The sequence below is a fragment of the Cetorhinus maximus genome, chromosome 1 (assembly GCF_964194155.1).
Source record: "Cetorhinus maximus chromosome 1, sCetMax3.hap1.1, whole genome shotgun sequence".
NCBI lineage: Eukaryota > Metazoa > Chordata > Chondrichthyes > Lamniformes > Cetorhinidae > Cetorhinus > Cetorhinus maximus.
In genome coordinates this window covers 140,946,208-140,970,944 of record NC_135879.1, presented here as the reverse complement: position 1 = coordinate 140,970,944, position 24,737 = coordinate 140,946,208, and the positions used below count along the sequence as shown (strand labels likewise).

The window sequence follows — 24,737 nt, the reverse complement described above, 5'->3', positions numbered from 1 at the left end:
TTGCTCTGAACTCTGGAGACAGTCCCACTGCCCTCTGCTTCTCCGGTAAGTAGGTGAAAAATCAGCTTGGCTTGATGCTTGTGATTACTAACCAGTGGTCCCTGTGTATGTGTGGAAATCACATGATGACAGGATAGAGTCACGAACTTGAAACATTAAACACAAGGACATCCAGAACATGTAGATAGAAAGATCTGATTAATAATTTGAGAAGCTCCATACATACAGCAGTTGTACCGAGGACTGGAGAAATTCAAGCATTTATAACAGGAGTAAAACATAAATCAGATCCATTAGACTAACATTGCTAAATGGAGAAACTGCTCAAGGCATCTTTGTAAGTGCCGCTGACATTCACCGAATGATCATACAAACTATAATGGGTTAGTTAACATGGGATTACTTGGCCTGTGTTGTTATTCTTCAGTTAAAGATAAAGGAGATTTTACACCGATACAAATTGGCAGCTACTTGCATCTTCTTTTGTGATGGTCAGTTTGATAGTGGGATTACTGGGACTGCTCTCATAGAGAAACCATCTTTAGAATCAAATCTTTCAAGTTTGATGGGACTGATATTGTCCAAATCACCATTTTGTGCTTTATCAAGGAAGAATGATCACAAATAATATTTTCATTCCATAGCATTAAAGTTGACCGCATCAACAACAAAAAAACCAATAAATAATCTGTCATATTTATTTATTTATTTTTCTCTGATTGTTAATGTTCCACTTACTCATGAAGTGAATAGTAAGAAAACAAAACTACACCTCCTACAAGCTTTGGTATAATTAGAAATCTATATCCTGGCTGGTGATGCTGATGTGTCATATCTAAAATGTTAACATCTTTATGGGTTTGTATCTAAAAATATACCATCCATTTTATAACTTGTTTAAAACTATCATGAAAATCCATAAGGTCCCTCACCCAGAGTACGTTCTGCGCCCTTGCCACCCTCAGTGCTTCCTCCAAGTGATGTTCAACATGGAGGAGCACTGATTCATCAGCTGAAGGAGGGTGGTACGTGGTAATCAGCAGGAGGTTTCCTTGCCCATGTTTGACCTGATGCCATGAGGCTTCATGGGGTCTGGAGTCGAGGTTGAGGACTCCCAGGGCAACTCCCTCCCGACTGTATATCACTGTGCTGCCACTTCTGCTGGATCTGTCCTGCCGGTGGGACAGGATATACTCAGGTTTGGTGATGGTGGAGTCTGGGACATTATCTGTAAGGTATGATTCCATGAGGATGACTATGTCAGGCTATTGCTTGACTAGTCTGTGAGACAGCTCTCCCAATTTTGACACTAGCCCTCAGATATTAGTAAGGAGGACTTTGCAGGGTCGACAGGGCTGCGATTGCCATTGTCTTATCCGGGGCCTAGGTCGATGCTGGGTGGTCCATCCAGAAGGCCTGGAACCTCTCAGAGGTTCCAGGCCTCCTGCATACTGCATCAGCGACCACGTCTCCCGGTGGTGGCGGCGCACCCGCCGAACAGTCAATGGCCTATTAAGACCATTAACAAAGCAATTAAAGTAGTTGACAACGCTGCCCCTCCAGCCATAAGGTTGGCGGGCAGGCGAAGAGCCCAAGCAGCCTTTGCGTTTTTCAGGAAACCTCATTCATGGGTGGGATGAGGTTTCCTGAAGGTATTATAAAATAATTAATTACATTTTGCAAAATTCACAAATATGTCCCAGCTCATGTGACACTGTCACATGATGGGACATGTTTAAATAATTTTTTACTTCCTTTATTAAAAAGTTTTATTATCAACTTAATCTCCCTGAGGCAGAGCTGCCTCAGGGAGATTGCTGCGCTATTTTGCACATGCGCAAAAGAGCGCAGGCCCCGACTCTCCCTCCTTCCCCCACCCCCGCCCCCGGCTGCACATTATGCTGGGCGGGCCTTAATTGGCCCACACGCGTAAAATGGCGGTGCGCAGCCAATCATGGGCAGTGATCGGCTCCGCGCCCACCCCCGCCTGCTCCCACCCAGCCTGCTCCACGTAGGTAAGATTCAGCCCATTGGCTTTATACTTAATCCAACAATCTGCTTGAAACTCAATGATAATAACTTCTTGAGGCTGAAATTCCAATAGCCCCAATCTATTAACGTAAGTGCAGCAGACAGAACAGCCAACTATGTCCCAGAGTTGGAGTCATTTACATGGTTGGGGCAAGCTGCCTATCCTGAACCAAGAGATGATGGAGAGACCCAGAGGCACACCCTGGGGCCAGATGGAAATTACATCATGGAGTTTCTAGCGATGCAAATTGGAAAATGCACTCAGTGTGCTGGATACTGTATGGTTTTGCCAAGTTGAAGTTATGCTTAAGTCTTTGAGCAAACCTGCAATTAGCAAGCACCTGAACATAAAATCTCCTGTGAATTGGCGCAATCATGTAGCATTTGGACTGTAATTAATTCTTGACTATGTCATACTGAGAAGGCATAATGAAAAAAAATCTTTAAAATTTGTTTCTCTTCCATATTCACCTGTTTAAATACTGTTTTTAAAAATGGACAATGTTGCTGGACTGATGAAATGGCCTCAGCTAATCACATCATAGTAGTTCTGGAAGACTCTGAGCAGTTCCAATGGACAAAGGCTAACTCATCATCCTCCTGGAATGTGACACCCCTTGCATTACATGAACAGCCAAGCCAACCCAAGGGACTAGTAGATGAGGTGACTGCACTAGCCAGCTCTGGACAAAGGAAGAGCTATTGTGACTCCTCATCTCCAATGTTGTGCTAATGGTTCTACAGTTATCTGCTCAAAATACAATGGGTTTTAATGAGGGTCCTTAAGGTACATCATTAGCTGAATGGCTCAACCTGAAACCACCCTGTCACATGACTGAAACTTGAGCTGTTTGAATTGCTTTAATAATACAGCTTTTGAATTCTGTCTTCAATTGATGTTTAAATTGCTAGCATCCTGCCTCTGACCTCCGTCTCTCTTGAAGTCCAATCACCAGAGAGAACCCTATATTTTGCCTACAGAGTGAACTAATTTCCAGAATACAAGAATATTTTTGTTACATCTACAACTGCCTCAACCTGCAACTGAGCTCCTATAGAAAAAAAAACCCACAAAGCCATCTGATAGAACCTTCATTGGACATTGACTTACTGGACTCTACTCACGTGAATTAATGCCAATACCTTCTGAGTGTTTTTCTGGAACTCGCAATTGTCTTCTTTTCTTTCCTTTCCCTGTCTTTCTACCTTGTATGCTCGTTAGTGTGAATGAGTGTCATGATCCATTCCTCGGGTTTTGAATGTGTTAATAAATCCTAACTTTGTTTCACCTTAAAGAATTTTAACTGTGGGGTTATTGTTAACATTGGACCTCATAAACCACGATTTGGAAAACACACCATGGTCCATTTCAACAAGGGAAAGGATACTAACGGAAACAAATTCAATTAGAGATTAAACTACCACTGTCATGAGCAGAAGAGGTAAACAGTAATAATAATTCAATTCACCTCACCCCCGTGTCCGGAACAACTATACCATGGTCAATGGGTCAAGATGGCTGAATTTAAATGAACTTAAACTGAAAAATTGTTCAACTAATTACTGCAGCTGAATAAATAAAGAAGCCAATCAGCAGTTTTCAGTCAGGCCGAGGGCAGATCAATTAATGGATTTTGGAGTAATTTAAAGTATGAGAAACAGACCTGAATGGGGCTTCAAGTGAATATTGTTTACTGCAGTGGCAGATCATTAGCAATGGCTTAATGTGGCCACAGATTTCTGTGCACTCAACATTTTGGGCACAATGTGACGAACAGCCCCAAACAGGCTCAACTAGTAGAAACTCACCATTCCATCCTAGGGGCGTGGCAAGTCTGGTGGGTGGGAATTGCTTCAGGTGAGAATGGCCTTTTGATCTAATGTAAATGATCATGGATAATTAGGTGTAATGTGGCCATGGGTGTAACTCACACGTTCTCCAAGCTCATGTGTTATTTCATGCAATTGTCATCAAGGTAAAAATCATACGGAAACTCTAGACTTACATTTTCAGTCTGCAGCTACTAATGAAGACAAAAGATGTCTAATTAAGGTAACTGACTCACTCTGGCATTAATTATGATAGAATAGTATGCACAGGAAGAGGCCATTTGGCCCATTGAGTCAGTATAGTCTCTTTCAAAGAACAATCCATTTAGTGCCACACCCTACCCTTTACCCATATTCTTGCAATTTTTCTCCTTCAAGCATTGATCTAATTCCCCTTTGAAAGCTACTATTGATTTTATATCCACTACCCATAGGGCTGCACATTTCAAATCCTAATCACTCACTGTTTAATTTATTTTTCCTCATATCATCTCTGGTTCTTTTACCAATCACCTTAAATCTGTGCCCACTGGTCATTGACCTTTCAACCATTTGAAAGTTCCAAAATAAAAACAGAAAATGCTGGAAAAACTCAGCAGGTCTGACAGCATCCATGGACGGAGAAACAGAGTTAACGTTTCTAATCTGTATTTGGAAGTTCCGCTTTATTTATTCTATCTAAACCTTTCATGATTGTGGTTGGCACCTCCACAAACCTATCTTTCCCTCAGCATCGCATTCCAAGAGTCATCCCATCCAGACTAGCTAACTTATCTACTTTAAATGCCAGCCTTTCCAGTACTCCATCTTTATTTTTATCTTATCCAGTTGTCTAACAACCTTTTCATTTACCATAGCTTTGGCAAAGTCCTCCTTCTTGTTAAACACCAATGCAAAATATTTGTTTAGTACCTCAACCATGGTCTTCTGCCTCCACCAATAGTACTCTATTTTTGTCCCTAATTGACTCCACATCTTCTTCGCTAACTCTTTTACAGTCAATTGGCCTACAGAACAGCTATGACATTCCTTTTATGTTAGCTGCCAAACTATTCTCATATTATCTCTTTGCCCCCTTATTTCCTTTCTCACCTCTCCTCTGTACATTTTATATTTAGCTTGATTCCCCCTTGTAATGTCAAGCTGACATTTGTCATATCCCATCTTATTTTGCCCCATGCTGTTCTTTAACTCCTGAAGTCTTTCCAAGGGCCTCAGTCAAGCACACATGAGCTTTAATAGGGGAGAGTTCAGTTCCCCAGAGAGGTTTCTCACTGTGTACTGGGTAAAATTTCTGAACAAATGCAGGAACTCCCCAGATGACAACAACAACTACTTATATTTATGTAGCATCTTTAAGGTAATGAAACATCCTGAAGTGCTTCACAAGAGCATTGTAAAACAAAGTATGACACTGAGCTACATAAGGAGATATTTGGCCAGATACCCAAAGCTTGGTCAAAGAGGTAGGTTTTAAGGAGCATTTTAAAGGAGGAAAGCAAAATGAAGAGGTGTATTCCAGAGTTGAGACCTAGGCAACGGAAGGCACAGCAATGGTGGAGCAATTAAAACTGTGGATGCAAGAGGCCAAAATAATAGGAGCACAGATATTTCTGAGGGTTGTGGAGCTGGAGAAGATTACAGAGATAGGGAGGGGCAAGGCTCATGAGGGACTTGAAAACAAGGGTGAGAATTTTGGAATCAAGATGTTGCTTGACCAGGAGTCAATGTAGGTCAGTGAAGGGGGTGATAGGGGAACAGGACTTGCTGCAAATTAAGAAATGGGAAGTGGAGTTTTGGATAATCTCAAGTTTCGGGAGAGACCAGCCAGGAGAGCACTGGAATTGTTGAGTCTAGAGATAACAAAGGCTTGAATGAGTGTTTCAGCAACAAATGAGCTGAGGCAGGGCTGAAATCAGACGATATTAGCCGGTCTTAGTGATGGCATGAATATGAGGTCAAAAGCTCATCTCAGGGTCAAATGTGACACCAAGGTTGTGAACAGACTAACTTAATCTTAGACTATTGCTGGGAGCCAATGGAGTAAGTAGCTGGGGGATGGAATTTGGAGAAGAGTTTCCAATATTTAATTGGAAGAAATTTCTGCTCATCTGGTATGGGTTGGATAAGCAGTCTGATAATCTAGCAACAGTGGAGGAGCCACTGTTTCAAATCTGTGTCCCTTGAACTTGAGGGAGAGGAAATGATGGCCATGCTAGAAGAAATGACCAGGAAACAATGAGAGTAATGGCCTTAATGGGGACTGGGACCTCAAAAGTGGAGGTGAGGGTGAGTTTGTGTAAAGTAGTAGCTGCAGATATGTTATGGAAAATGGAGGACCAAAGACAAGACAGTTGGGATTGAAAGTATAGTTGTAAGTGAATTGTGGGATAGATTTTTCCAGGGGCAAATATAGATGGAGGTACAGTAGGGGTGAGGAATGGGGATGTAGTTGGTGAGTGATGTAAGGAAATGATTAGAAATGGGCTTATCTTTTATAATGTACAGGAGGCAGAAGAGTTGCTTGCTCCCTACCTCACTGGAATCCGGTGGCTCTTCCCAGAGTCAGGGTAGAACTGGGTCCCGTGTCAAATTTAGCACCTGCCCTGCCTCCATTAAACTTTGGTTCTGGATTATAATTCTAGGACATTAAACTCTAATTAGATGAAACTGAACTTATCTCTTGATGAGACATGGATTCATCTGGGTTCCTAAGGAATTACCTATATGGGCTCACTTTCAAAATAACGTTTTCCCAAAATAATTGTGGCTGTACATGCACAATTCAAAAAAAACATTTAATTTTTTTTCAGATATAATTCATTATAGGTTCCGATGCTGGATGTGATATAAATAGAGTAAAATATGATGGTACTTACAGCTGACTAAAGTGAAGACTCGGTGGTAACAATGCATATCTGACTAATTGCTCATCATACTGTCTTTAAAAATTGTCTCACAAACTAAAGCAACACAGACACTGGGTTCATCCAGCTAATCCAATGAATAATACAACCGTAAGCAGAGTGTTTGATGCGCCTCACAAGGATTCCAACGGCATCTGATTTAATGACCACAGGACTGCAAAAGCCTAATTCAGGTGTTGAAAATCTGAAACAAAAACATAAAATAAAAGAAGAACAGAAACAAAAATGTCTGATGAAAGGTCATCTATCTGAAATGTTAATTGTTTTAATATAAAAGCAAAATACTGCGGATGCTGGAAATCTGAAACAAAAACAAAAATAGCTGGAAAAACTCAGTAGGTCTGACAACATCTGCGGAGAGAAATGTTAATTGTTTTGCTCTCCACAGATACCACCTGACTTACTGAGTATTTCCAACATCCTCTGTTTTTCTTTTAATCCTCTGACTACCTTTTGACATTTGTAGATGTAGAAGTAACTTGGTATTTAAGAGCTGGCCTGATGGATTTTTAATCACAAATAAAAGCAGATTTTCAAAGAGAACTTGCTTCATAGCTAAGACTAAATTTTTAAAAAATCAAGGATCAAATTAGGATTTTTTAATTGTCTGTCACTTTGCTTTGTCTAACATAATATTAACTGTCTGATTAACCATAATGTAAGAAGCATTCAAAATGATTGATCTTTTCACTTTATTGGTAGTTGCTGAAATTTGGTAAAGGAAAATGTCAATATGTTCTTTTTCAATGAATAGAGCCAGCATTTGTTGTTGATTCACAAGTTTTAACACAATTCCTTCTACACTGATGAATTGCACATTAAAACAACACAGGACGATCAACTAATCAACAATGAAATTGTATGCTGGTATAGCTGAGAATGTGCTTTTCATATTTTAGCTTTACTATTAAGCCTTACTCTATTCAAGTATACGGGCATTCTGTGTGATTAGCCCAACTGGTGTGGCTAAGCATAAAGATTAACGTTATATCAATGGAATATTGATATATTACTTAAAGCTTCTGGCATTTTCAAATAACCTGTAGTTAGTATTTTGGAATAAGACTCAAAGTTAACAATATTCCCGCATGTGCAAAACTCCTTCAAAATGATGTAAATTGGCTTGACACAATAGACAGAATACCAAATGTATTTTGCAATCACAAATTGATTATATGAGCTACAATGTGAGCGAAATACTTTTTAGTGTGGTGTTAACTTAAAATTAACTTAAAAATAGAAAATACTGGAAACACACAGTAGATCAATTAACATCTGACTGCTGTGCATTGTCAAAAATTTTCAATTTTAGTTTCAGATTTCCATTAACTGCTGTATTTTGCTTTTGATTTTCCTGAACTGTACCTTAATTTCCATTTGAAGAAGTTTTATTGCATTGAAATCTCATATTTTCACAGACCACACCATCCAGTCAGTGTTTTGCTGTTGCTGTTCTGTTCAGAAACGGTAAGCCTGATTTTTCAACTACCTTCCAAATAAAATTATTTTCTACCTTTCTTGAATGTGTACAACCTGTAATCCTGTGATTAATGTTATGTTCATGTGTTTATTTTTTTATTAAATTTCAGTGCAGTGACAACTCAAGTGAGTTTAGATGATAATGCTGATCTCATGGATGGTTATGCTTTGAATGACCGCCAGGCATCATATCCTTCAAATATTTACCGAGTAGGTGATATGCTTTTGATATATGTTTAGGCTACATTTTATGGGACAATACCTGCACATTATAAGAGTCTCTAGCTTGGATTTTCACTCCTTGGTTGGAAGTGCAGAGCCCGAGAAAGTGGACTGGAAGGTCAGACTTTTGTTCCGGCTTGACTGAGTTCCCTGAGAGTGAGGCCTGGTGACCCTGGAACAAGTGCGGAGTATGCTGGATGTGGAGGTGGGCTGGGTGGAAGGCCTACCTTGGTGCACCAGCATGGAGTCAAAGTTTTTTAAAAGAACAGGAAAACATAAAACAGCCCTCACTCTTCACACTTGCTCACCACCCTACACACTCCCTGTCTCCCATTCATGCCAACCCACCTCATGTCATGCACGCATCCCCCCATGGTCACCTCATATCCTCCATTCCAACCTAGGCCCCCGCCACCCCCATGGCCCTCTGTAGCCTCTATGCCAACTTAGTGTCAACTCATTCCAACCCATGTCCCCACACACCACTCTTTGCCCTTAAACCTACCGTGTCAACTCACCCTGGATTCACCATGGGAAGACCTCAGGACTCATGCCGAGATTAAATAAAATAAAGTTCCAACTGTGTATTGCAGACTTTATTTTTTTTTAAAACCACTCTCATTTATAAAAGCCCATTTACATTCCTTCAACTATGTTATCCCTTATAACAACAAACATTTCCTTCAATTGCATAATCCTTTATAAAAACAAGCATTGAAATTCATAGTCCCACTTCAAAGACTCCATAGTCACTTGAAGATGTTAATCAAACTGAAATGACAGGCACCCTACTGTGATAATGGACATTGTGAAATCAGTCATGCAGCACTAATCCAGCAATGTTAACCCTAAGTCCTATGTCAACAGACAGAATGAAATAACAAGCAATCATTTTTAACACACCAGACAGTTTTTTTTTCAAAGAGTTAAAGGGCAGGAGTTTTAAATGCCTTGCCAGCTCCCTTTGACAATTCATTTTGGCACTTTGGACAGCTGCTTTTGACAGCTCCCCTTGACAGTACATCTTAACACATTTGATAGTTGTTTTTGACAATTCCAATGAGCTTCACAGTTCCAATTAGTTTATGCATTTTTTACAGACATTCATGCCTAATTTTAGAAATCTCGAAGGGCCCGTGACCTCCCCAAAGATGCCCCAGGACCATATCCAAAGGGGTATCTTGCCTCTCCAAAAAGGTAGCTAGGCTACCCAAATGAATCCACAAAGTTCAGACCTGCTTCTAACAGTGTAAAATGACGCGTGATGACATTGGGCAAGCATCCCGATGTCATCGTGCAGTCCCGCGACATTTTGTTTGGCGGGCCTGCCCTGGAGTTGGCAACGTGCCCGCCGACAATTAAGAGGCCTGTTAAGGCCATTAACAGAGTTATTAATATCAAATTTGTGTTGCCCATCCAACCTTACAGTTGACGGGCGGCGAAAATGCCAAGCGGCCTTTGCATTTTTTAGGAAACCTCATCCACAGGTGGGATGAGGTTTCCTAAAGCAAATAAAAATAAAATCAAAATTTCACACTTGAATTAAAAACATGTCCCTGCTCATGTGACAGAGTCACATGAGGGGACATGTTTTATGACATTTTTATTCTCTTCATTATTTTTTTAAACAGCGCTTCATCTCCTGAGGCAGCTCCATGCCTCAGGGAGATTGAAGCTCTCTTTCACATGCATGCGCGAAGATCACGCTAGGCCCGCTTGCCTTCCTCCCCCCACCTGCCCAGGCAGCACTCAGCGCTGCCACTTGCGTAAAATCGCAGTGCGGTGCCAATTGTGGGTGGAGGTCAGCTTTCTGACCACCCCCACCTGCCCCTGCTGAGCACCCCTGCCAAGGGCAAAATTCTGCCCATGAATTCTTCTGGAGGGTTTTTATCTCAGGTTACATATGCTGACACTGAGAACTTCCATAGCACAGTAAAATATTGAAACAATACAAATAAATAATAACTGCGTTTAAAGTACTTCAAGCTGTAGTATATCATATGGTCCATTATATTTGTTCCTTTTAAGTGTCTAAATCAATGCATTTATCATTGTTAATTTAATTGATGTGTTTAGTCTTCCAAAGTTTAATCTAGAAATGTCAGTAACTCATAGCTGAATTGTAGTATCATGTGCAAGATAGCAGGCAGACCTGAAGCATTGTTTTCATTGATTACAGCTGACCCTGGTGTAGAAAAGGCCCTGTCTTCATTCACAATGCTTGTGTTAAAGACCAGCAGAGCTCCAATAACGCATCGGACAAACGATATAATTTCTTTAGATTATATAGGTTTGCCAGTGGGGCATAGAATTTACTTATACAAATCCCCTTAGTTTAGCTCCCTATATAGAGAGCAACTGAAAAATTCTTTTGCAGTCAGTCTCAAGTAGATTTATTAAAACCCTTATGAAAAACCTCACCTGCAAGGTATGTGCGGTTGATGACTCTGATGGGGCCTTTGTTTTTAAATGGACAGATTGATATATCAGAGTTTGATATATCTTATGCTAAAGCCATGACAGGTTAACACTTGGGGCTGGAAATTACACCTTGGGAATATTTAAAATAAGATGTGTTCAAACAAGCTTTTGTTAATATAGCAAATAGATTAATTTTATAGGACCATGTTAGTGTTGGTCCACTGTTGCCATCTATTTTCAAAGCGTCCGAAGGTAAATTTCACCTGGGTTCTTCTGCTTGGTCATCTGCTGTAACTTTGACCGAAGATCCATAAGTCTTTCTCCGGGATTTCCACCACTCTTTTGCCAAAGTTCCTGCAGACAAGTGGGAGAGATCCTCATGTAAATTCACCCCCTTAGTGTTAGAAATATATTGGAACTTCTGTTTCACCATTGTCATTGAGGAGTTTGGTTTCCCTGAACTGTGTGAGTATTAAAACCCTTTCATTTTCAGGCATTTGTGGATTTAACAATTTGTGTCCATGGTCCCAGCCTAAGGGTACATTTACATAACAACTAAAGTGTTGCAGTGAAGTAACTTCCTCCTCATAGAATGTTGCTAAAATTGAATTGTAAGACTGAACTGAGGACCAGACATTGGCAAAGTAGTGGGAGTCACCCTGAAAGAGATCGCCATAATTTTCGAAGGGATTTTATTTTAATATTACATTACGAAATACAGATCAAAAGTAAATAGTTAATGCCGAAACAAATTTTAACATATGCCTTTATAAGATTTGCGCACGTTGCAGAAAGACTCTAAGGCACCGAGCTTCTAAATGTTTTTCAATGTTCTTCAAAACTGTGAAGAATGTATTTAGCATTGCTGAACTGGAACAATTCATCATTATGCTTGAATCGTTATGATAAAGTACATTTTGGCATAGATTAACAGATAAAGCCTTTACTATATTTGTTTTTAATTTTTGGTGTTGTTCAGGTGAACAGGTCAGTGGGGGTCCCATCAAGAAGGAAACCTCCACCGCCACCTCAGAGTGATGATGAGGAGGGTGGGGAGGTCAGGGTGATAGCGCTGTATGATTTCTGGGCCCGGGAACCTACTGACCTGAGTGTCAAGAGATATGAAGAATATGTTATTCTCCAGAAACGTGACCCTCACTGGTGGAAAGCGCGGGACAAACATGGGTAAGAATGATGTTTCCTTTACCATATTTAGTACTATATAGAATTCATGTTATTGAGTTACAATGTATTCAGATGTATCAAGGATACTGATCATCACTTAACATCTGGACATAAACCACCAGTTACACAGAGTGTGAAGCAGAAACCCTGGGATTCACCCGTGAGTATTGGAAACTGAATGACTTTAACTTTAAAGTTTTGTTCTGATCAAAATTTGAAAGAATGGAGTAAATTACTAGTGTCCAAAGCTCGGTCCTTCCACCTAGGATTCAGGTAATAACAGTTGCATTTATTAGCTCTGAATTTCTGTGGAGATTTCCATTTCTCCTCCCAGAGTCACGAGGGAGAATGGCAACACTCAAGCATGCATTCTTCCACCCCGTCCCACCCCCCATGCACACACACACAAATTGTAGAGATATTGTGCAAATCTGGGACAATTCCACCGAAGGTGCGGTAGCGGGCGGGGAAAAGGATGTTTTACCCGCCAGGCGCAATGGCGGCTTTTCGCACAGTATCATCCTATTACTAGCATGTCCTGCCTCATTAATAATTCATCCCCGGGAAACACACCAGATCACTGGTGGGGCGGCCTTGATTCACCCGCCCCTCCGCCATCTCAAGCCTTCAGTAATTTTGGAGCCATATTTAAAGGGCACCCCTGCACAGAGCTAGCACTCTCTAAGGCATCAGAAGCTGCTGCAAAGTCATGGCTGCCAAAGGGAGGAAACATGCTGCACCCGGATTTAGTGACACCTCCCTCGGGCACCTACTGGATACAGTGGAGGCTCGCCGTGAAATTCTCTACCACTGGTCTGGGCAAAGACCAGCAAGCAAAGTCACCAATCCAGCAAGGCAGCTGTCATCAGCACCAGTGCTCTGCAAAAGAGGACAGCCACCCAGTGCTGAAAGAGGATGAATGATCTCCTCTGTTCTGCAGGATAAGTCACTCTTCTCATCACTTTCCACTCATACACAAACTCATCACACTTCCACAGGGATCTCACTCACTGCCAGTTGAAGGGACATCACCATTCACTCTCTCTCACACACCTTCATCTGTCCTGCAGATTGTGTCCTCATCCCATCCATGCCAGGCATCCTTTTCATCTGGCCTGGCAGGCATCCTGCTTACACTCCCTCCATTTGTCTTCATGCAGGACAAGCTGGCACACAACAAAAGGGAGAGGTCACAGACTGGTGGAGACATCAAGGCCTCACAGACATTAAAAATAGAGTCATTCAGCTGGCTGGTGATGATCTGGACCAGTTCCATGCTGACGGTGAGGTCGGCAGTGCTCAGCCAAGTGGGGATCTAGCAGTGCAACATCCATCAGACAACCATGCTGTGGGTCAGTTCCCCTGTTCCGCAGTCCTTGCCATGCACTAATTATCTCCCCTTGCTTTCACAGGCACATCTGGGAAACAGCCGAGGGAGTCCACGACCCAGGTCCTTGACTCAAGCCCCGGAGACACCTCGAAGAAGAATCTGATGACACCCCAACTGAAGACCCATCACAGCGTCACCCACACCCTCCATCAGCACAGATCAGCACACCTCAGTGGGACTTAATTCTAGAGTATCCTCGGGATCACAATCTGGTGAGCACATCGCACTTTCTGATCCACAGCAGGTGACGGCAGGGACTTCCCAGGGCCTCGGCACTCGGAGGACTGCTGGAGGCCAGAAATCTGCTGAGTCCAGATCAGATGAGGAGCCTTTGGATTCGGTCATACCTCAGTTGCTGGAGCTGCAAAGGCAAGCTTGGAAACATCAGGAAGCGATGTCCGCTGCACTCCTCAGATTGCAAGCACAATGGAGGAGCCTGTTCGCTTTCAGACTGAGGTGATAGCACCAGCATGCCAATGCACCGAGGTCAACACTGGTAGGATAAAAACAAAAAACTACTGCGGATGCTGGAAATCCAAAACAAAAACAGAATTACCTGGAAAAACTCAGCAGGTCTGGCAGCATCGGTGGAGAAGAAAAGAGTCGACGTTTCGAGTCCTCACGACCCTTCAACAGGTGGCTGCCATGGAGACCTTGGCCCAGGACATCGGTCCTGCACTGCTGCACGGGCCGAACTCCATCGCTGATGCCATTGTTGGCTTCCAACAGTGTCAATGCGAGAGGGGTGCCAGGCAGCTCAATTTCACTCCAGCTTCCCCTTCTCCTCAAGGAGTCAGCCAGGGGTCCTTGGGCATCCATAGGGAGGAGGAGCAGCAGCTGCACACCATGGGTCATCTACCCAGGTGACTCCGGGAGTGTCCGGCCGATCCGAATCCCCTCCTCTTGTGATCCCAGTAGCTCCAGCTCCACAGGCCAAGAGGCGTTCTACTGCTGCTCAGCAGGACCCCAAAAGCAGCCTGGGACCTTCCAGGTCCTGACCCTGCAGAGGACGCCCACCAAGATCATCACAGACAGGGTGTAGCAGTCAGCAGGCTGCCTCCACCTCCACTGTGGATGTCCAGGGAGCACCAAGGCGTAGGACCAGGGTTAGGAAAGTTAAGAAGGTGTAGTTGCACAGCCTGGGCACGGGTGTTCATCACTTGTACTTAATGTTCCCTATTGTCAATAAACTCTCAAGAATGTCTCCTTGCCTATTGCTCCTTGTTCTGATGAGTTGTGTTCGTATTACTCAGATGTGAAACCTTAGCTCCTGTACAAGTTAAAGGCAGGTGTCTCAGTCCAGGGCCTTTTCCCTGTGCAGTGTGTAACCTTCAGACCAAAGTGATAGTCTGTCTTCACACTCCCTGGACACATGACTGACGCCTGCACTTCGATGGTGCTGGTCATTGCTGTCACAGAATGTCGTGGGCAGGCGTCACCGAGTTCCGTCATTCTCTCTCTGTGCTGTCAGCACCTTTAAGTGGGGCTGGCCCCCCCCCATCTCTTCAGCATCTGTGACCAGTGATGCTGTACTCCTGAAGAGCTCAGGTGCATTTCAAGTTTCATGACTGCGTCTCTATGATATGACCCTGATCATGGAGTGCAAGTGAGCTGCCCTCGGCCAGACAGGAGTCAGACATTCACAGCATCAATGTGAAGAGGTAATATATTGGCATGGATTGAGAATTGGTTAGCAGACAGGGAAACTTGGAGGAGGAATAAATGGGTCTTTTTCAGAGTGGCAGGCAGTGACTAATGGGTTACTGCAGGGATCAGTGCTTGAGCCCTGGCTGTTCACAATAGCTATCAATGATTTGGATAAGGGAACCAAATGTAATATTTCCAAGTTTGCTGATGACATGAAACTTGGTGGGAATGTGTGTGGTGAGGATGATGCTAAGAGGCTTGAAGATGATTTAGACAAGTTGAGTGAGTGGGAAAATACATGGCAGATGCAGTATAACGTGGATAAGTGTGAAGTTATCCACTTTGGTAGGAAAAACAGAATGGCAGAGTATTATTTGAATGGTGATAGATTGGGAAATGTTGATGTACAAAGGGAGCTGGGTGTCCTTGTACACCAATCACTGAAAGCAAGCATGCAGGTGCAGTAAGCTGTTAAGAAGGCAAATGGTATGTTGACCTTCATTGCGAGAGGACTTGAGTACAGGAGCAAGGATGTCTTACTGCAGCTGTACAGGGCCTTGGTGAGACCACACCTGGAGTATTGTGTGCAGTAGGGGAAGTGCAGCAAAGGTTCACCAGACTGATTCCTGGGGTGGCAAGATTGTCGTATGGAGAGATTGGGCCGACTAGGCCTCCATTCACTGGAGTTTAGAAGAATGAGAGGGGATCTCATTGAAACGTATAAAACTCTGACAGGGACAGATTGGATGCAGGGATGATATTTCCTCTGGCTGGGGGATCTAGAATGAGGGGTCACAGTCGCACGATACAGGGTAGACCACTTAGGACTGGGATGAGGAGAAATTTCTCCACTCAAAGGGTGGTGAACCTATGAAATTCTCTACCACAGAAGGCTGTGGAGGCCAACTCACTGAATATATTTAAGAAGGAAATTGGTTTCTAGGCTCTAAAGGCATCAAGGAGTATGGGGTGAGTGCAGGAGTATAGTGTTGAGATGGAGGATCAGCCATGATCATGTTGAATGGTGGAGCAGGCTCAGAGGGATGAATGACCAACTCCTGCTCCTGTTTTCTATGGTTCTATCTTTCTATCTATGGAGTGTCCTCACTGCATATTGTCATCATCCTCTTGGAATATAGTGACTATTAGGGCCTCCATGGCAACTTCATGACAGGAGCCTGAGCACTGAATATGTGCACTGCTATCAGCCACACAGGAGCCAAATGTTCACAAATGTAAGGTGAGGATGTCAGGTCTGCCTTCACTGCATCTCATCCTCATCCCCCACGAATCTTGCGGCTATGAGGGCCTCCTGAGTACACCTGCCTTGTCTGGCCAATGTGATGGCCTCATCACCGGCATCCTCATCTTCGCGGACCTCATCACCATCATCCCCTTTGACATCCCCCTCATTGGAGGAGATGTGCAGCTCCTCTACCTCCTCCTCAGCCAGGCCCTCCACTTGTTGCAGTGCCAGGTTGTGGAGTGCGCAGCAATCAACGATAATGTGCAACACCCTCTGGGGACTGTATTGCAGTGCTCCACCAGACCTGTCAAGGCACTGGAACCTCATTTTCAAGTTGCCTATCATTTGTGCCACCAAAATCCAGGTTGCGGCATAAGTCTTGTTACACTGTCACTCTGTTGCAGTCTGAGGCTGCCGCACAGGTGTCATCAGCCACGTCCTCTATGAGTAGCCCTTGTCCCCGAGGATCCAACCCTGCAGCCCCCCTGGACCCTGGAAGATGTCAGGGACCTGAGGCATGTTAAGTATGCAGGAGTTGTGGACGCTTCCTGGGAATCGTGCTCAGACCTGGATGTGTTTGTGGAGGTCGCACACCAGCTGAACATTCAGCGAGTGGAAGCCCTTGCAGTTGACGTAGTTGACTGCTTGTTGCCACGGAGATCTAAGCACCACGTAAGTGCAGTCGATGGAACATTGCTCCTGTGGAAAACCTAAGACCTGTGCATATCCCAGAGCTCTTGCTTCCTGGCTTTCCTGACCCCCGGAGAAATGCACAAAGTTCTGTGTCTTCGTGAAGATGATGTCTGTGACGTCCTGGATACATCTGTGCGTGGAGGCTTGCGAGATCTTGCACAGGTCACCTGTGGAACCCTGGAAGGAGCCACTGACATAAAAATTGAGCACCACGGTCACTTTCATGGCCACTGGCAGTGGATGCCCTCCATGCCCCCGCAGTGCTAAATCCTGCAGCCGGTGGCATATGTGACTGACCAATTCCCTAGACATGTGCAGTCTTCAGTGACACTGGTTCTTGGTCATCTGCAAGAACAACAAGTGCCGTCGATAGACCCTGGTTCTAGTGAGGTGCCTGCCAGCGACAGCTCACTGTGGACCTTCGGCTGCGTGTGCAGCAGGCCTTACTGCCCCTTCATCTTGAGGGAGGTGCTCCTCCCTTTGCCGAGCCAGGCCCCTCCGCTGCTCGCTTCGTCTTCTTCTCTGCTCCCTGTAAGCCATGAGGCATTCCGCTAAATCACCAGTCTCCATGATCCTGATGTTCTCCTGCTGCAGGATCAAAGAGAGAGACATGTAGGTTAGCATATGTGTCCTAAGAACTTCTCTTGGTTAAGTCTAAAGGCTCCTCCACACATGCTGGAGATTGCTGGCCACCCACTTGGATGGCCAGTGTGTACTGCGCTCATTGGTTGTCCGAAACCCCAACCACCTCTGGCCCACTCCACTTGACCGATAGGGGGCATCTTCGGCCACTGGACTGCATGCTGTGCTCTCAGCTCAGGCGCAGGCATTCTCCTAACCCACACTGCAAGGCTGCGCTGTTAGCTTGAACCAAAATTGATACTGGTCCAAGCCTTTAATAAAGACATTGCAAGGGATTGTGAGCACCTCCACCAGTGACTGCTGCATGGCCACCTTTCACAAGGGGATTCTACAACTTGCCCAGTCGGCCAATTGCTCTGCTGCCCCCTAAAACACACATTAATTTGCAGTCTGCACCTGATGGGTGAAAAGTTCTGGAGCATTTGGTGGCACTTTCATGCTTTTGTGTTGCTTGAGTGGGCAGACAAGCTTCAGAGGCCCGACTCCAAGCATATCAATGGAGCTGCAGCTGAACTGTCTCAGCTGTAGAAGAATGCTCACTTTTGGCAAGTTTTTCCAAGTGCGTGGTCGCTTCCCTCACCCTCCCTCTCCCCACACTCCCCAGCATGTGCTTGAGTATTTCCTGTAGTGTGTGCTGCCTTGCCCCCCCCCAACCCCAGCCTGATTTGCACTGGAGCCCTTGCCCCGGCACCACAGCGAAAGCCAACCGGGAAAAAGCAACTTGCTTGTGCTCCCCTGAATGCGCGGCGTCTCTTCCTTGATGTCCTACGGGCGATGCTCACAAGGCTATGTGCATTCACCTCCGAGCTCCCTTCGAAGTTCAGGTTACCAGGTGCACGTCGCTCATATACAGTTGTGAAACATGTTGGAATGCAATCACACCAACGTGCCCGGATGATCCAGCGTGGGGGATTATTCTGACGAGCAGGGCTGATAATTAGGTGTAAATGTATTAAAATAACGTTCCTGATGTGTGGCAGCAGGAAATGCGGCCTGCCATTGACAGGTGGGGCGGACAATCGCAAACTGGTTTCACAACGGCATAAAACTGATTTTTGGCCTTCTCGGCATATTGTCCCGCCCGCCACTCACCATGACACCTGACGCCAATGGAGCCAGAAAATTCTGGCCATTAAGCTGTGTCTCATTTGGACCATTTTAAATTATTAATTAAGTTTTGGAGTGTGGTGACTATTATGTCTTGTGATTTCCAGCAGGTCAAAATATTTCTTTACTTAGACATTTTTAGACACAAATGCTGGAGCTAACATCAAATGTACTTTTTCAGATCTCACCATGTGCTGCAGGCTGAATTGTTGCTCAGTACACTGATTATAGTGCAGTATTGAGTGTCTGAATATATATGCATAACAATATAGTTCCTAATTCTTTTGAATAATGTAATAATATAATGGTAACTGTTGTTATGTGACAGCCAATTTCCATCACCAATGTTCCATAAACAATAATAAGTAGCCAAGTTTATTTTTGCAGTATTTATCAAGGGAGGACATCAGGAAAACTTCCTGCTCTCCTTCTTGGAATCTTAAACATCCAACAGATCTGGCCTGGTCGATCTTTGTTTAAAGTCCTCACTTCCCAATGTTGTGCTGGAGTGTCTTCCTACATTATCCCACAAACCTTGATGTATTGCTATAACCCGCGGCTGGAAAGTTACCAATAAGCCAAGCTGAAAGGCCACAGACATAAATAGAAAAGATTGAGAAGTAACTTAAAGAATATAAGAAAAACTTATTTACTTGAAGAAGAATAAAATATTTAAAATAATCTATATTTTTACTTCAGATCCTCTGGGGTTCATACATTTATGTTCAATGTTAATTAATCTTTCCTATCTAGCTGTCTGACCCTGCTATCTTTTTTTTATTCATTCATGGAATGTGGGTGTCACTGGCTGGGCCAGCATTTATTGTCCATCCCTAGTTGCCCTTGAGAAGGCGGTGGTGAGCTGTCTTCTTGAACCGCTACAGTCCATGTGGTGTAGGTACACCCACAGTGCTGTTAGGGAGGGAGCTCCAGGGTTTTGACCCAGTGACAGTGAAGGAACGGTGATATATTTCCAAGTCAGGGCAGTGAGTGGCTTGGAGGGGAACTTCCAGGTGGTGGTCTTCCTATTTGTCTATTGCCCTTGTCCCTCTAGATGGTCACAGTCATGGGTTTGGAAGGTGCTGTCTAAGGAGCCTAGGTAACATGACGCTTCTGTTGTGTTATATACTTGACCCTGTCCTGAGCACCTACATTATCTAGTCTGTCCTTGTATATGGTTCGAATATCTCTGTACCTCCCTCTTCATCTTATCTAATGGTGCCTCATTTTGACATGATAGGGTAACTTTACTGATGAAATCTTTCAGAATAACTATTGTTATGGCACAGCGGATGATAAATGCTGAGATGTTCAAATCCCAGAGGGAAACTTGAAACAACCACCACAACTTATTTTACAATTTGTATTTATTTCAGATGTGTGTCTTGAATTCAGTAGTAATAAGACCACCGAGTCTTACAAAACTAAATTAAAACTTTATTAATAATTTTTTAAAAATGATTTTAAGCACATACACAGGTTTACAAATTACTACTATGGTAACTCCTAGCTCCCCTTGTTAATCTAACTCCCAGTTGCATCTCTGTTAAGGCAACAGTAAAAAACAGATTTTAAAAGACCCAAGCAAAGTAACATGATACCCTGAACAGTCGAATTCAAAGTGGCTTTTCTTCACTTCAGTTCTTGTAGATAGCAACCTGAGGGATAGAGGCTGGAGGCTTTTCACAACTGATAGATCTTAGAATTCATTTTTCTCGCTCATAACCTCATCTCCTTCATACAGGTTTCTCCCTTTTTAATGTAAATCCCATTGTCCTAATATATCTTTTCAACTCTACTTTTCTAATAATAAAAATCTTTCATAGGACCAATTTTATCAGTAAGCTTTGGGAAAAATAAACACACTGTTTGGCTTCTTCTGGCTAAGTGTAACATTTCACCACCTCCTTTGAAATTCAAATTACTCTGATTTATCTAAACAGGCAAATTTTCCCTTTACACCCTACATTCTAAAACTTCATCCATGTTTACTTATTTAGCATTTCAAACCTAGCTTCTCTTCTGATACATCAAAGCCTTCAGACCAGCTGTCTTTAATTCAATTAAGTCCCACACACACAGACACACACTATTCCTACTTTATGCTAAATTCCAATAACATTATAAAGATTATTCTATTTTCCTGACACTATGGATTCTCAAGGTTTTACTTTAAGAAAAAAAAAGAAATAAAAGCACTTTCCAAAATGTGTCTTCACTTGAATTTGGTCTACTCACTGCCAAATGTGCTTAATTTGTTTCATTTGTATTTTCCTTTTTACATTTGTCTAATTTGATCTTGTTGGAAGGTTCCTATGGAACAGAAAGTAATTAACATATATTATTTCAGAAATGAAGGATTAATTCCAAGCAACTATGTGACTGAGAAGAAATCTAATAATATAGAGGCATTTGAGTAAGTTCACTATTCAACTGTATTTGTTATTTGAATGCTAACAAGCACTAGCCCTTTAAAAATGAATCAATGGCCACATATCAGTCTAATTCAGTAATACTCTAACAGTGTCATGGGCTGCACTACACTGATGGTAGTCATCCCTCCCCGACACAATTGCATATTACAGACTGCCCAAAGTGGCACAGGTTTCATGGGCGGCTTGGAAGGATGCAATAGTATAAATCTTTGTGCTTCAGTTTTCTCCACCTCATGCCTCTGAATGGGTTGTTGTGCAGATCTTTGGTCAACAAATGGCACAGCTGTATGACAGCCTGTCTCATGAAGCAGAGGTGGAAAAAACTGTCTCCTCTGAAATGTCGGTACAGGTCTTGGAATAATGATAGGCGCTACCAGAAGGCCTCAGGAGTCGTTACATTTGTTGGCCCCCTAACAAACGTCTCTTCACCACCTCAGTTATGAAGCACATTCAGGTCTTCCAATGGAATAGCTATCCTCTCTACTAAGTGAAGCATGACATCTAGATATACTGAAATGTAAAGAATTAGTAAAAGTATTGTAGTGGTTATGTGGGAGGCAGGGGATCAAACAAAATATGCAAGACGGGAAATCTACCCAGCAAAACAAACTAATGTATAGACCAAATTTTAGCCAAGGGCAACATAACGCAAACAATGTTATGTTTTCCTTTCCACAGGCAAGCTCTTTAAAATCTGAATGCCAAGGACTTTAATGAACAAGACTCACATTTTGGGCAGAACCTCTCTTGAAGTAGCCAAAGTTGGGCCTAGAAAATTTCTAACAGAATTTTAACATGTTAATAAACCAGATAACAAAGTCTAATTCTTTGGCTTCAAATCAAAACAGACGCCCAATGAATTAAAAGTACAGACTTTGTTGCAGTTTGCTTCTATCCCGTTTAAATATTGTTTATTTTAGTCATCAATGACGTGTGTCACCCATTGGAAAGTTAGAGCAACCAGTGAAGTTGACCACAAAACTTCGCTCTGCTCAATTGAGCATGGAAGGCAAAGCTTTAGCACAGATAAAGAAAAGCTCACCACAAAAGCAAAATATTGCGGATAGTAGAAATCTGAAATAAAAATTCAAAGTGCTGGAAATACTCAGCAGGTCAGGCAGCATCTGTGGAGAGAAACAGAGTTAACGTTTTGGGTCGATGAAGGTTATTGAGGTCACAGTAATCTGAGTTTTCATATAAAGGAAAGCTTGTTTGAGGTGAAAATACACTAAGGAAAATGCATTGATCTTTCTGTGTTCACTGTCAACGCAGCACTGTCACGCTACCATGATATGTTGAAATGGCAACAAAAAGGAAATGGAAATAATCTATCTTTCTCTGCAGGTGGTATTGTAAAAATATAACACGGACCAAAGCAGAACAGCTTCTTCGGCAAGAGGTAAATTATACTGCACTTCCCAAAATATTATTTGGATGTACGTATAAATTCAGGTTACACAATATATTTTAGAACTTCTATTATTTTGACAAAATATTCAATATTAAAACTTGATGTTAAAATAAATGAACATGATTAGCTTTACTACACACTTGATGCAATCCTGTGCAATAACTAAGTACAAACAATAACGAGATTACTGGCTTCACTTAATCAGACTACTTCGATCTTTAAGCTCTTAGTTTATATTTTCAAGAATAAAGGTGTGAAATTGCTCTTAAGCACTAGTGCTTCTTGGCAGCCCATTTTACATCAAACTGTTTTCTTTTCCTTTGATTTCAATAATGGGCAAGTGTAAAACATGCAGCCAATTTGTTATAAGTGCAAAGACCAATTTCACTCTTAAATCTTTTGCAAGTGTTAGTTAGAAGGTTCTTTTTAAATATACATTTTTGTGTACATTTTCTTTCAGGCTAAAGAAGGGGCTTTTGTTGTCAGAGACTCCAGCCAGCAAGGAATTTACACAGTGTCTGTTTATACCAAAGCTGGAGGGTAATGATAAATGATTTTATTTTCATGAAATTTTAACTGTAACATTATGACTATATGTGGTATTCATTTAGCTGTGTAACTATAAAAGTAGGTAATGTTTGTGGAGTGCTTTTATTTTTGTATAATTGTTATTATATTTGCCTAAGTTACGATATGCTTCAGTGAGTATAGCCCAAAGTTAATTTTAAATGCACCACCTGAAGATTATAATAACTTTTTCTGTATTATGCACACTGATACTTACACTTTGAGTGAACATGCCCACACTGACCCATGTCTGTGCAATACCCTTGCACTTTGAAAACATAATTCGATTTCATACTCTAAAGAACACATGGACAGAATTTCCATCTCATGGAGGCTGGAGTTTATCAAGCTTAGAATTGATCAAAGCATTCATGGTATTACAGTATGACTAGTGCGCTCGAAGCAGGTGTCCAGACGCCATCTATAAAGTAAGGGCACCTCTTATTTGCAGTCCTAGCTAATTCTGATCTGAAATGGAAGATTTCTCACAGGTCACACATCCTTTCCTAAAGAAATGTCATCCTTTTTTCACAGGGCATGAATGTTGCAGAATTGAACAGTCATAGTTTCACTGAGCTATAACATTCAGCTAAATGGCCGCAACATTAGGGATGGGCAATAAATGCTGGCCTAGCCAGCGATGAACTCTTCCCATGAACAAATACAAAAAGAAATGACAGTCTCAGGCCCCTGGAGTGAATCACATGGGCTTTTAAAGACACCAAGAATGTCTTCTATTGGTTTTGTATATTTGGATGGTCCTGTAATACGTCAGGTGCTTTATGATTTATAGTGATGCATGTTGGAAAAATTGTCTGCATCAATACTTGCATTTTGAGTAGTCTACTGACTCCACCCACACTAATAAGCTGAAATGGAGTTCGGTGCTTGCATGCACATAGACACAACAGAGTTCCATTCGTTTCTGAATGTCCTGTTAGGTTTTTATGCATATTAAAAACTGCTGCCAAGTATAATATTTTCCTTCTTTATTACACTGTCATTTTAAAGTTTAAAAAATCAGTTTCACACCAGCTTCAGTTGTACTGGAGCTATTTGCTTACTTACTGATCATTGTACTTGCAAATAATTCATTTAAGACTTTTCAACATGATAAGGCATCCAAGTGTATACTATAATTTATACTGTCACTTGTTGGGAACCCAAAATTTTATGAGACTAGCTGCTTGAGCTGGTTTTAGACTTCTTGCCAAAATTTGCTTTAAAATGGGTGACTTGAAAGCACAGTTGCACTGTAATTTCTGTGGCATTGTGACACCAAAACCACATTGCATTGACGTAGAAATTGCAGAATCATGAACTCATAAAAAAACACAGGGTACTTATTCTGAGAGTTTATCTTATTGACTTTTGCTACTAGGCAAGTAAATGTCACTTTGTGGTAGAATATACGGTAACATGAGAGGTCAACAATGATGTTGCTGTAATTAATGGCAACCCTTTGGTTCCACTGCTTCCAATAAGAAAATAGATGCTCAGAGGC

At 42.4% G+C, this 24,737-nt stretch overlaps 1 protein-coding gene across 2 annotated transcripts in view; it reads left to right on the top strand.

The window, feature by feature from the left end:
- Positions 1 to 24,737, top strand: part of LOC144683834 (tyrosine-protein kinase TXK-like) — a 73,750-nt gene that overhangs the window by 14,614 nt on the left and 34,399 nt on the right. The window contains exons 2-7 of one of the 2 annotated variants that reach the window (XM_078547328.1): positions 8,207 to 8,255; positions 8,378 to 8,393; positions 11,890 to 12,095; positions 21,171 to 21,236; positions 22,600 to 22,654; positions 23,127 to 23,206. In XM_078547328.1, the coding sequence (XP_078403454.1) occupies positions 8,207 to 8,255; positions 8,378 to 8,393; positions 11,890 to 12,095; positions 21,171 to 21,236; positions 22,600 to 22,654; positions 23,127 to 23,206 (472 nt within the window). Of the gene's footprint in view, positions 1 to 8,206; positions 8,256 to 8,377; positions 8,478 to 11,889; positions 12,096 to 21,170; positions 21,237 to 22,599; positions 22,655 to 23,126; positions 23,207 to 24,737 lie in introns of both variants that reach the window. The other variant, XM_078547319.1, reaches the window with a different exon arrangement.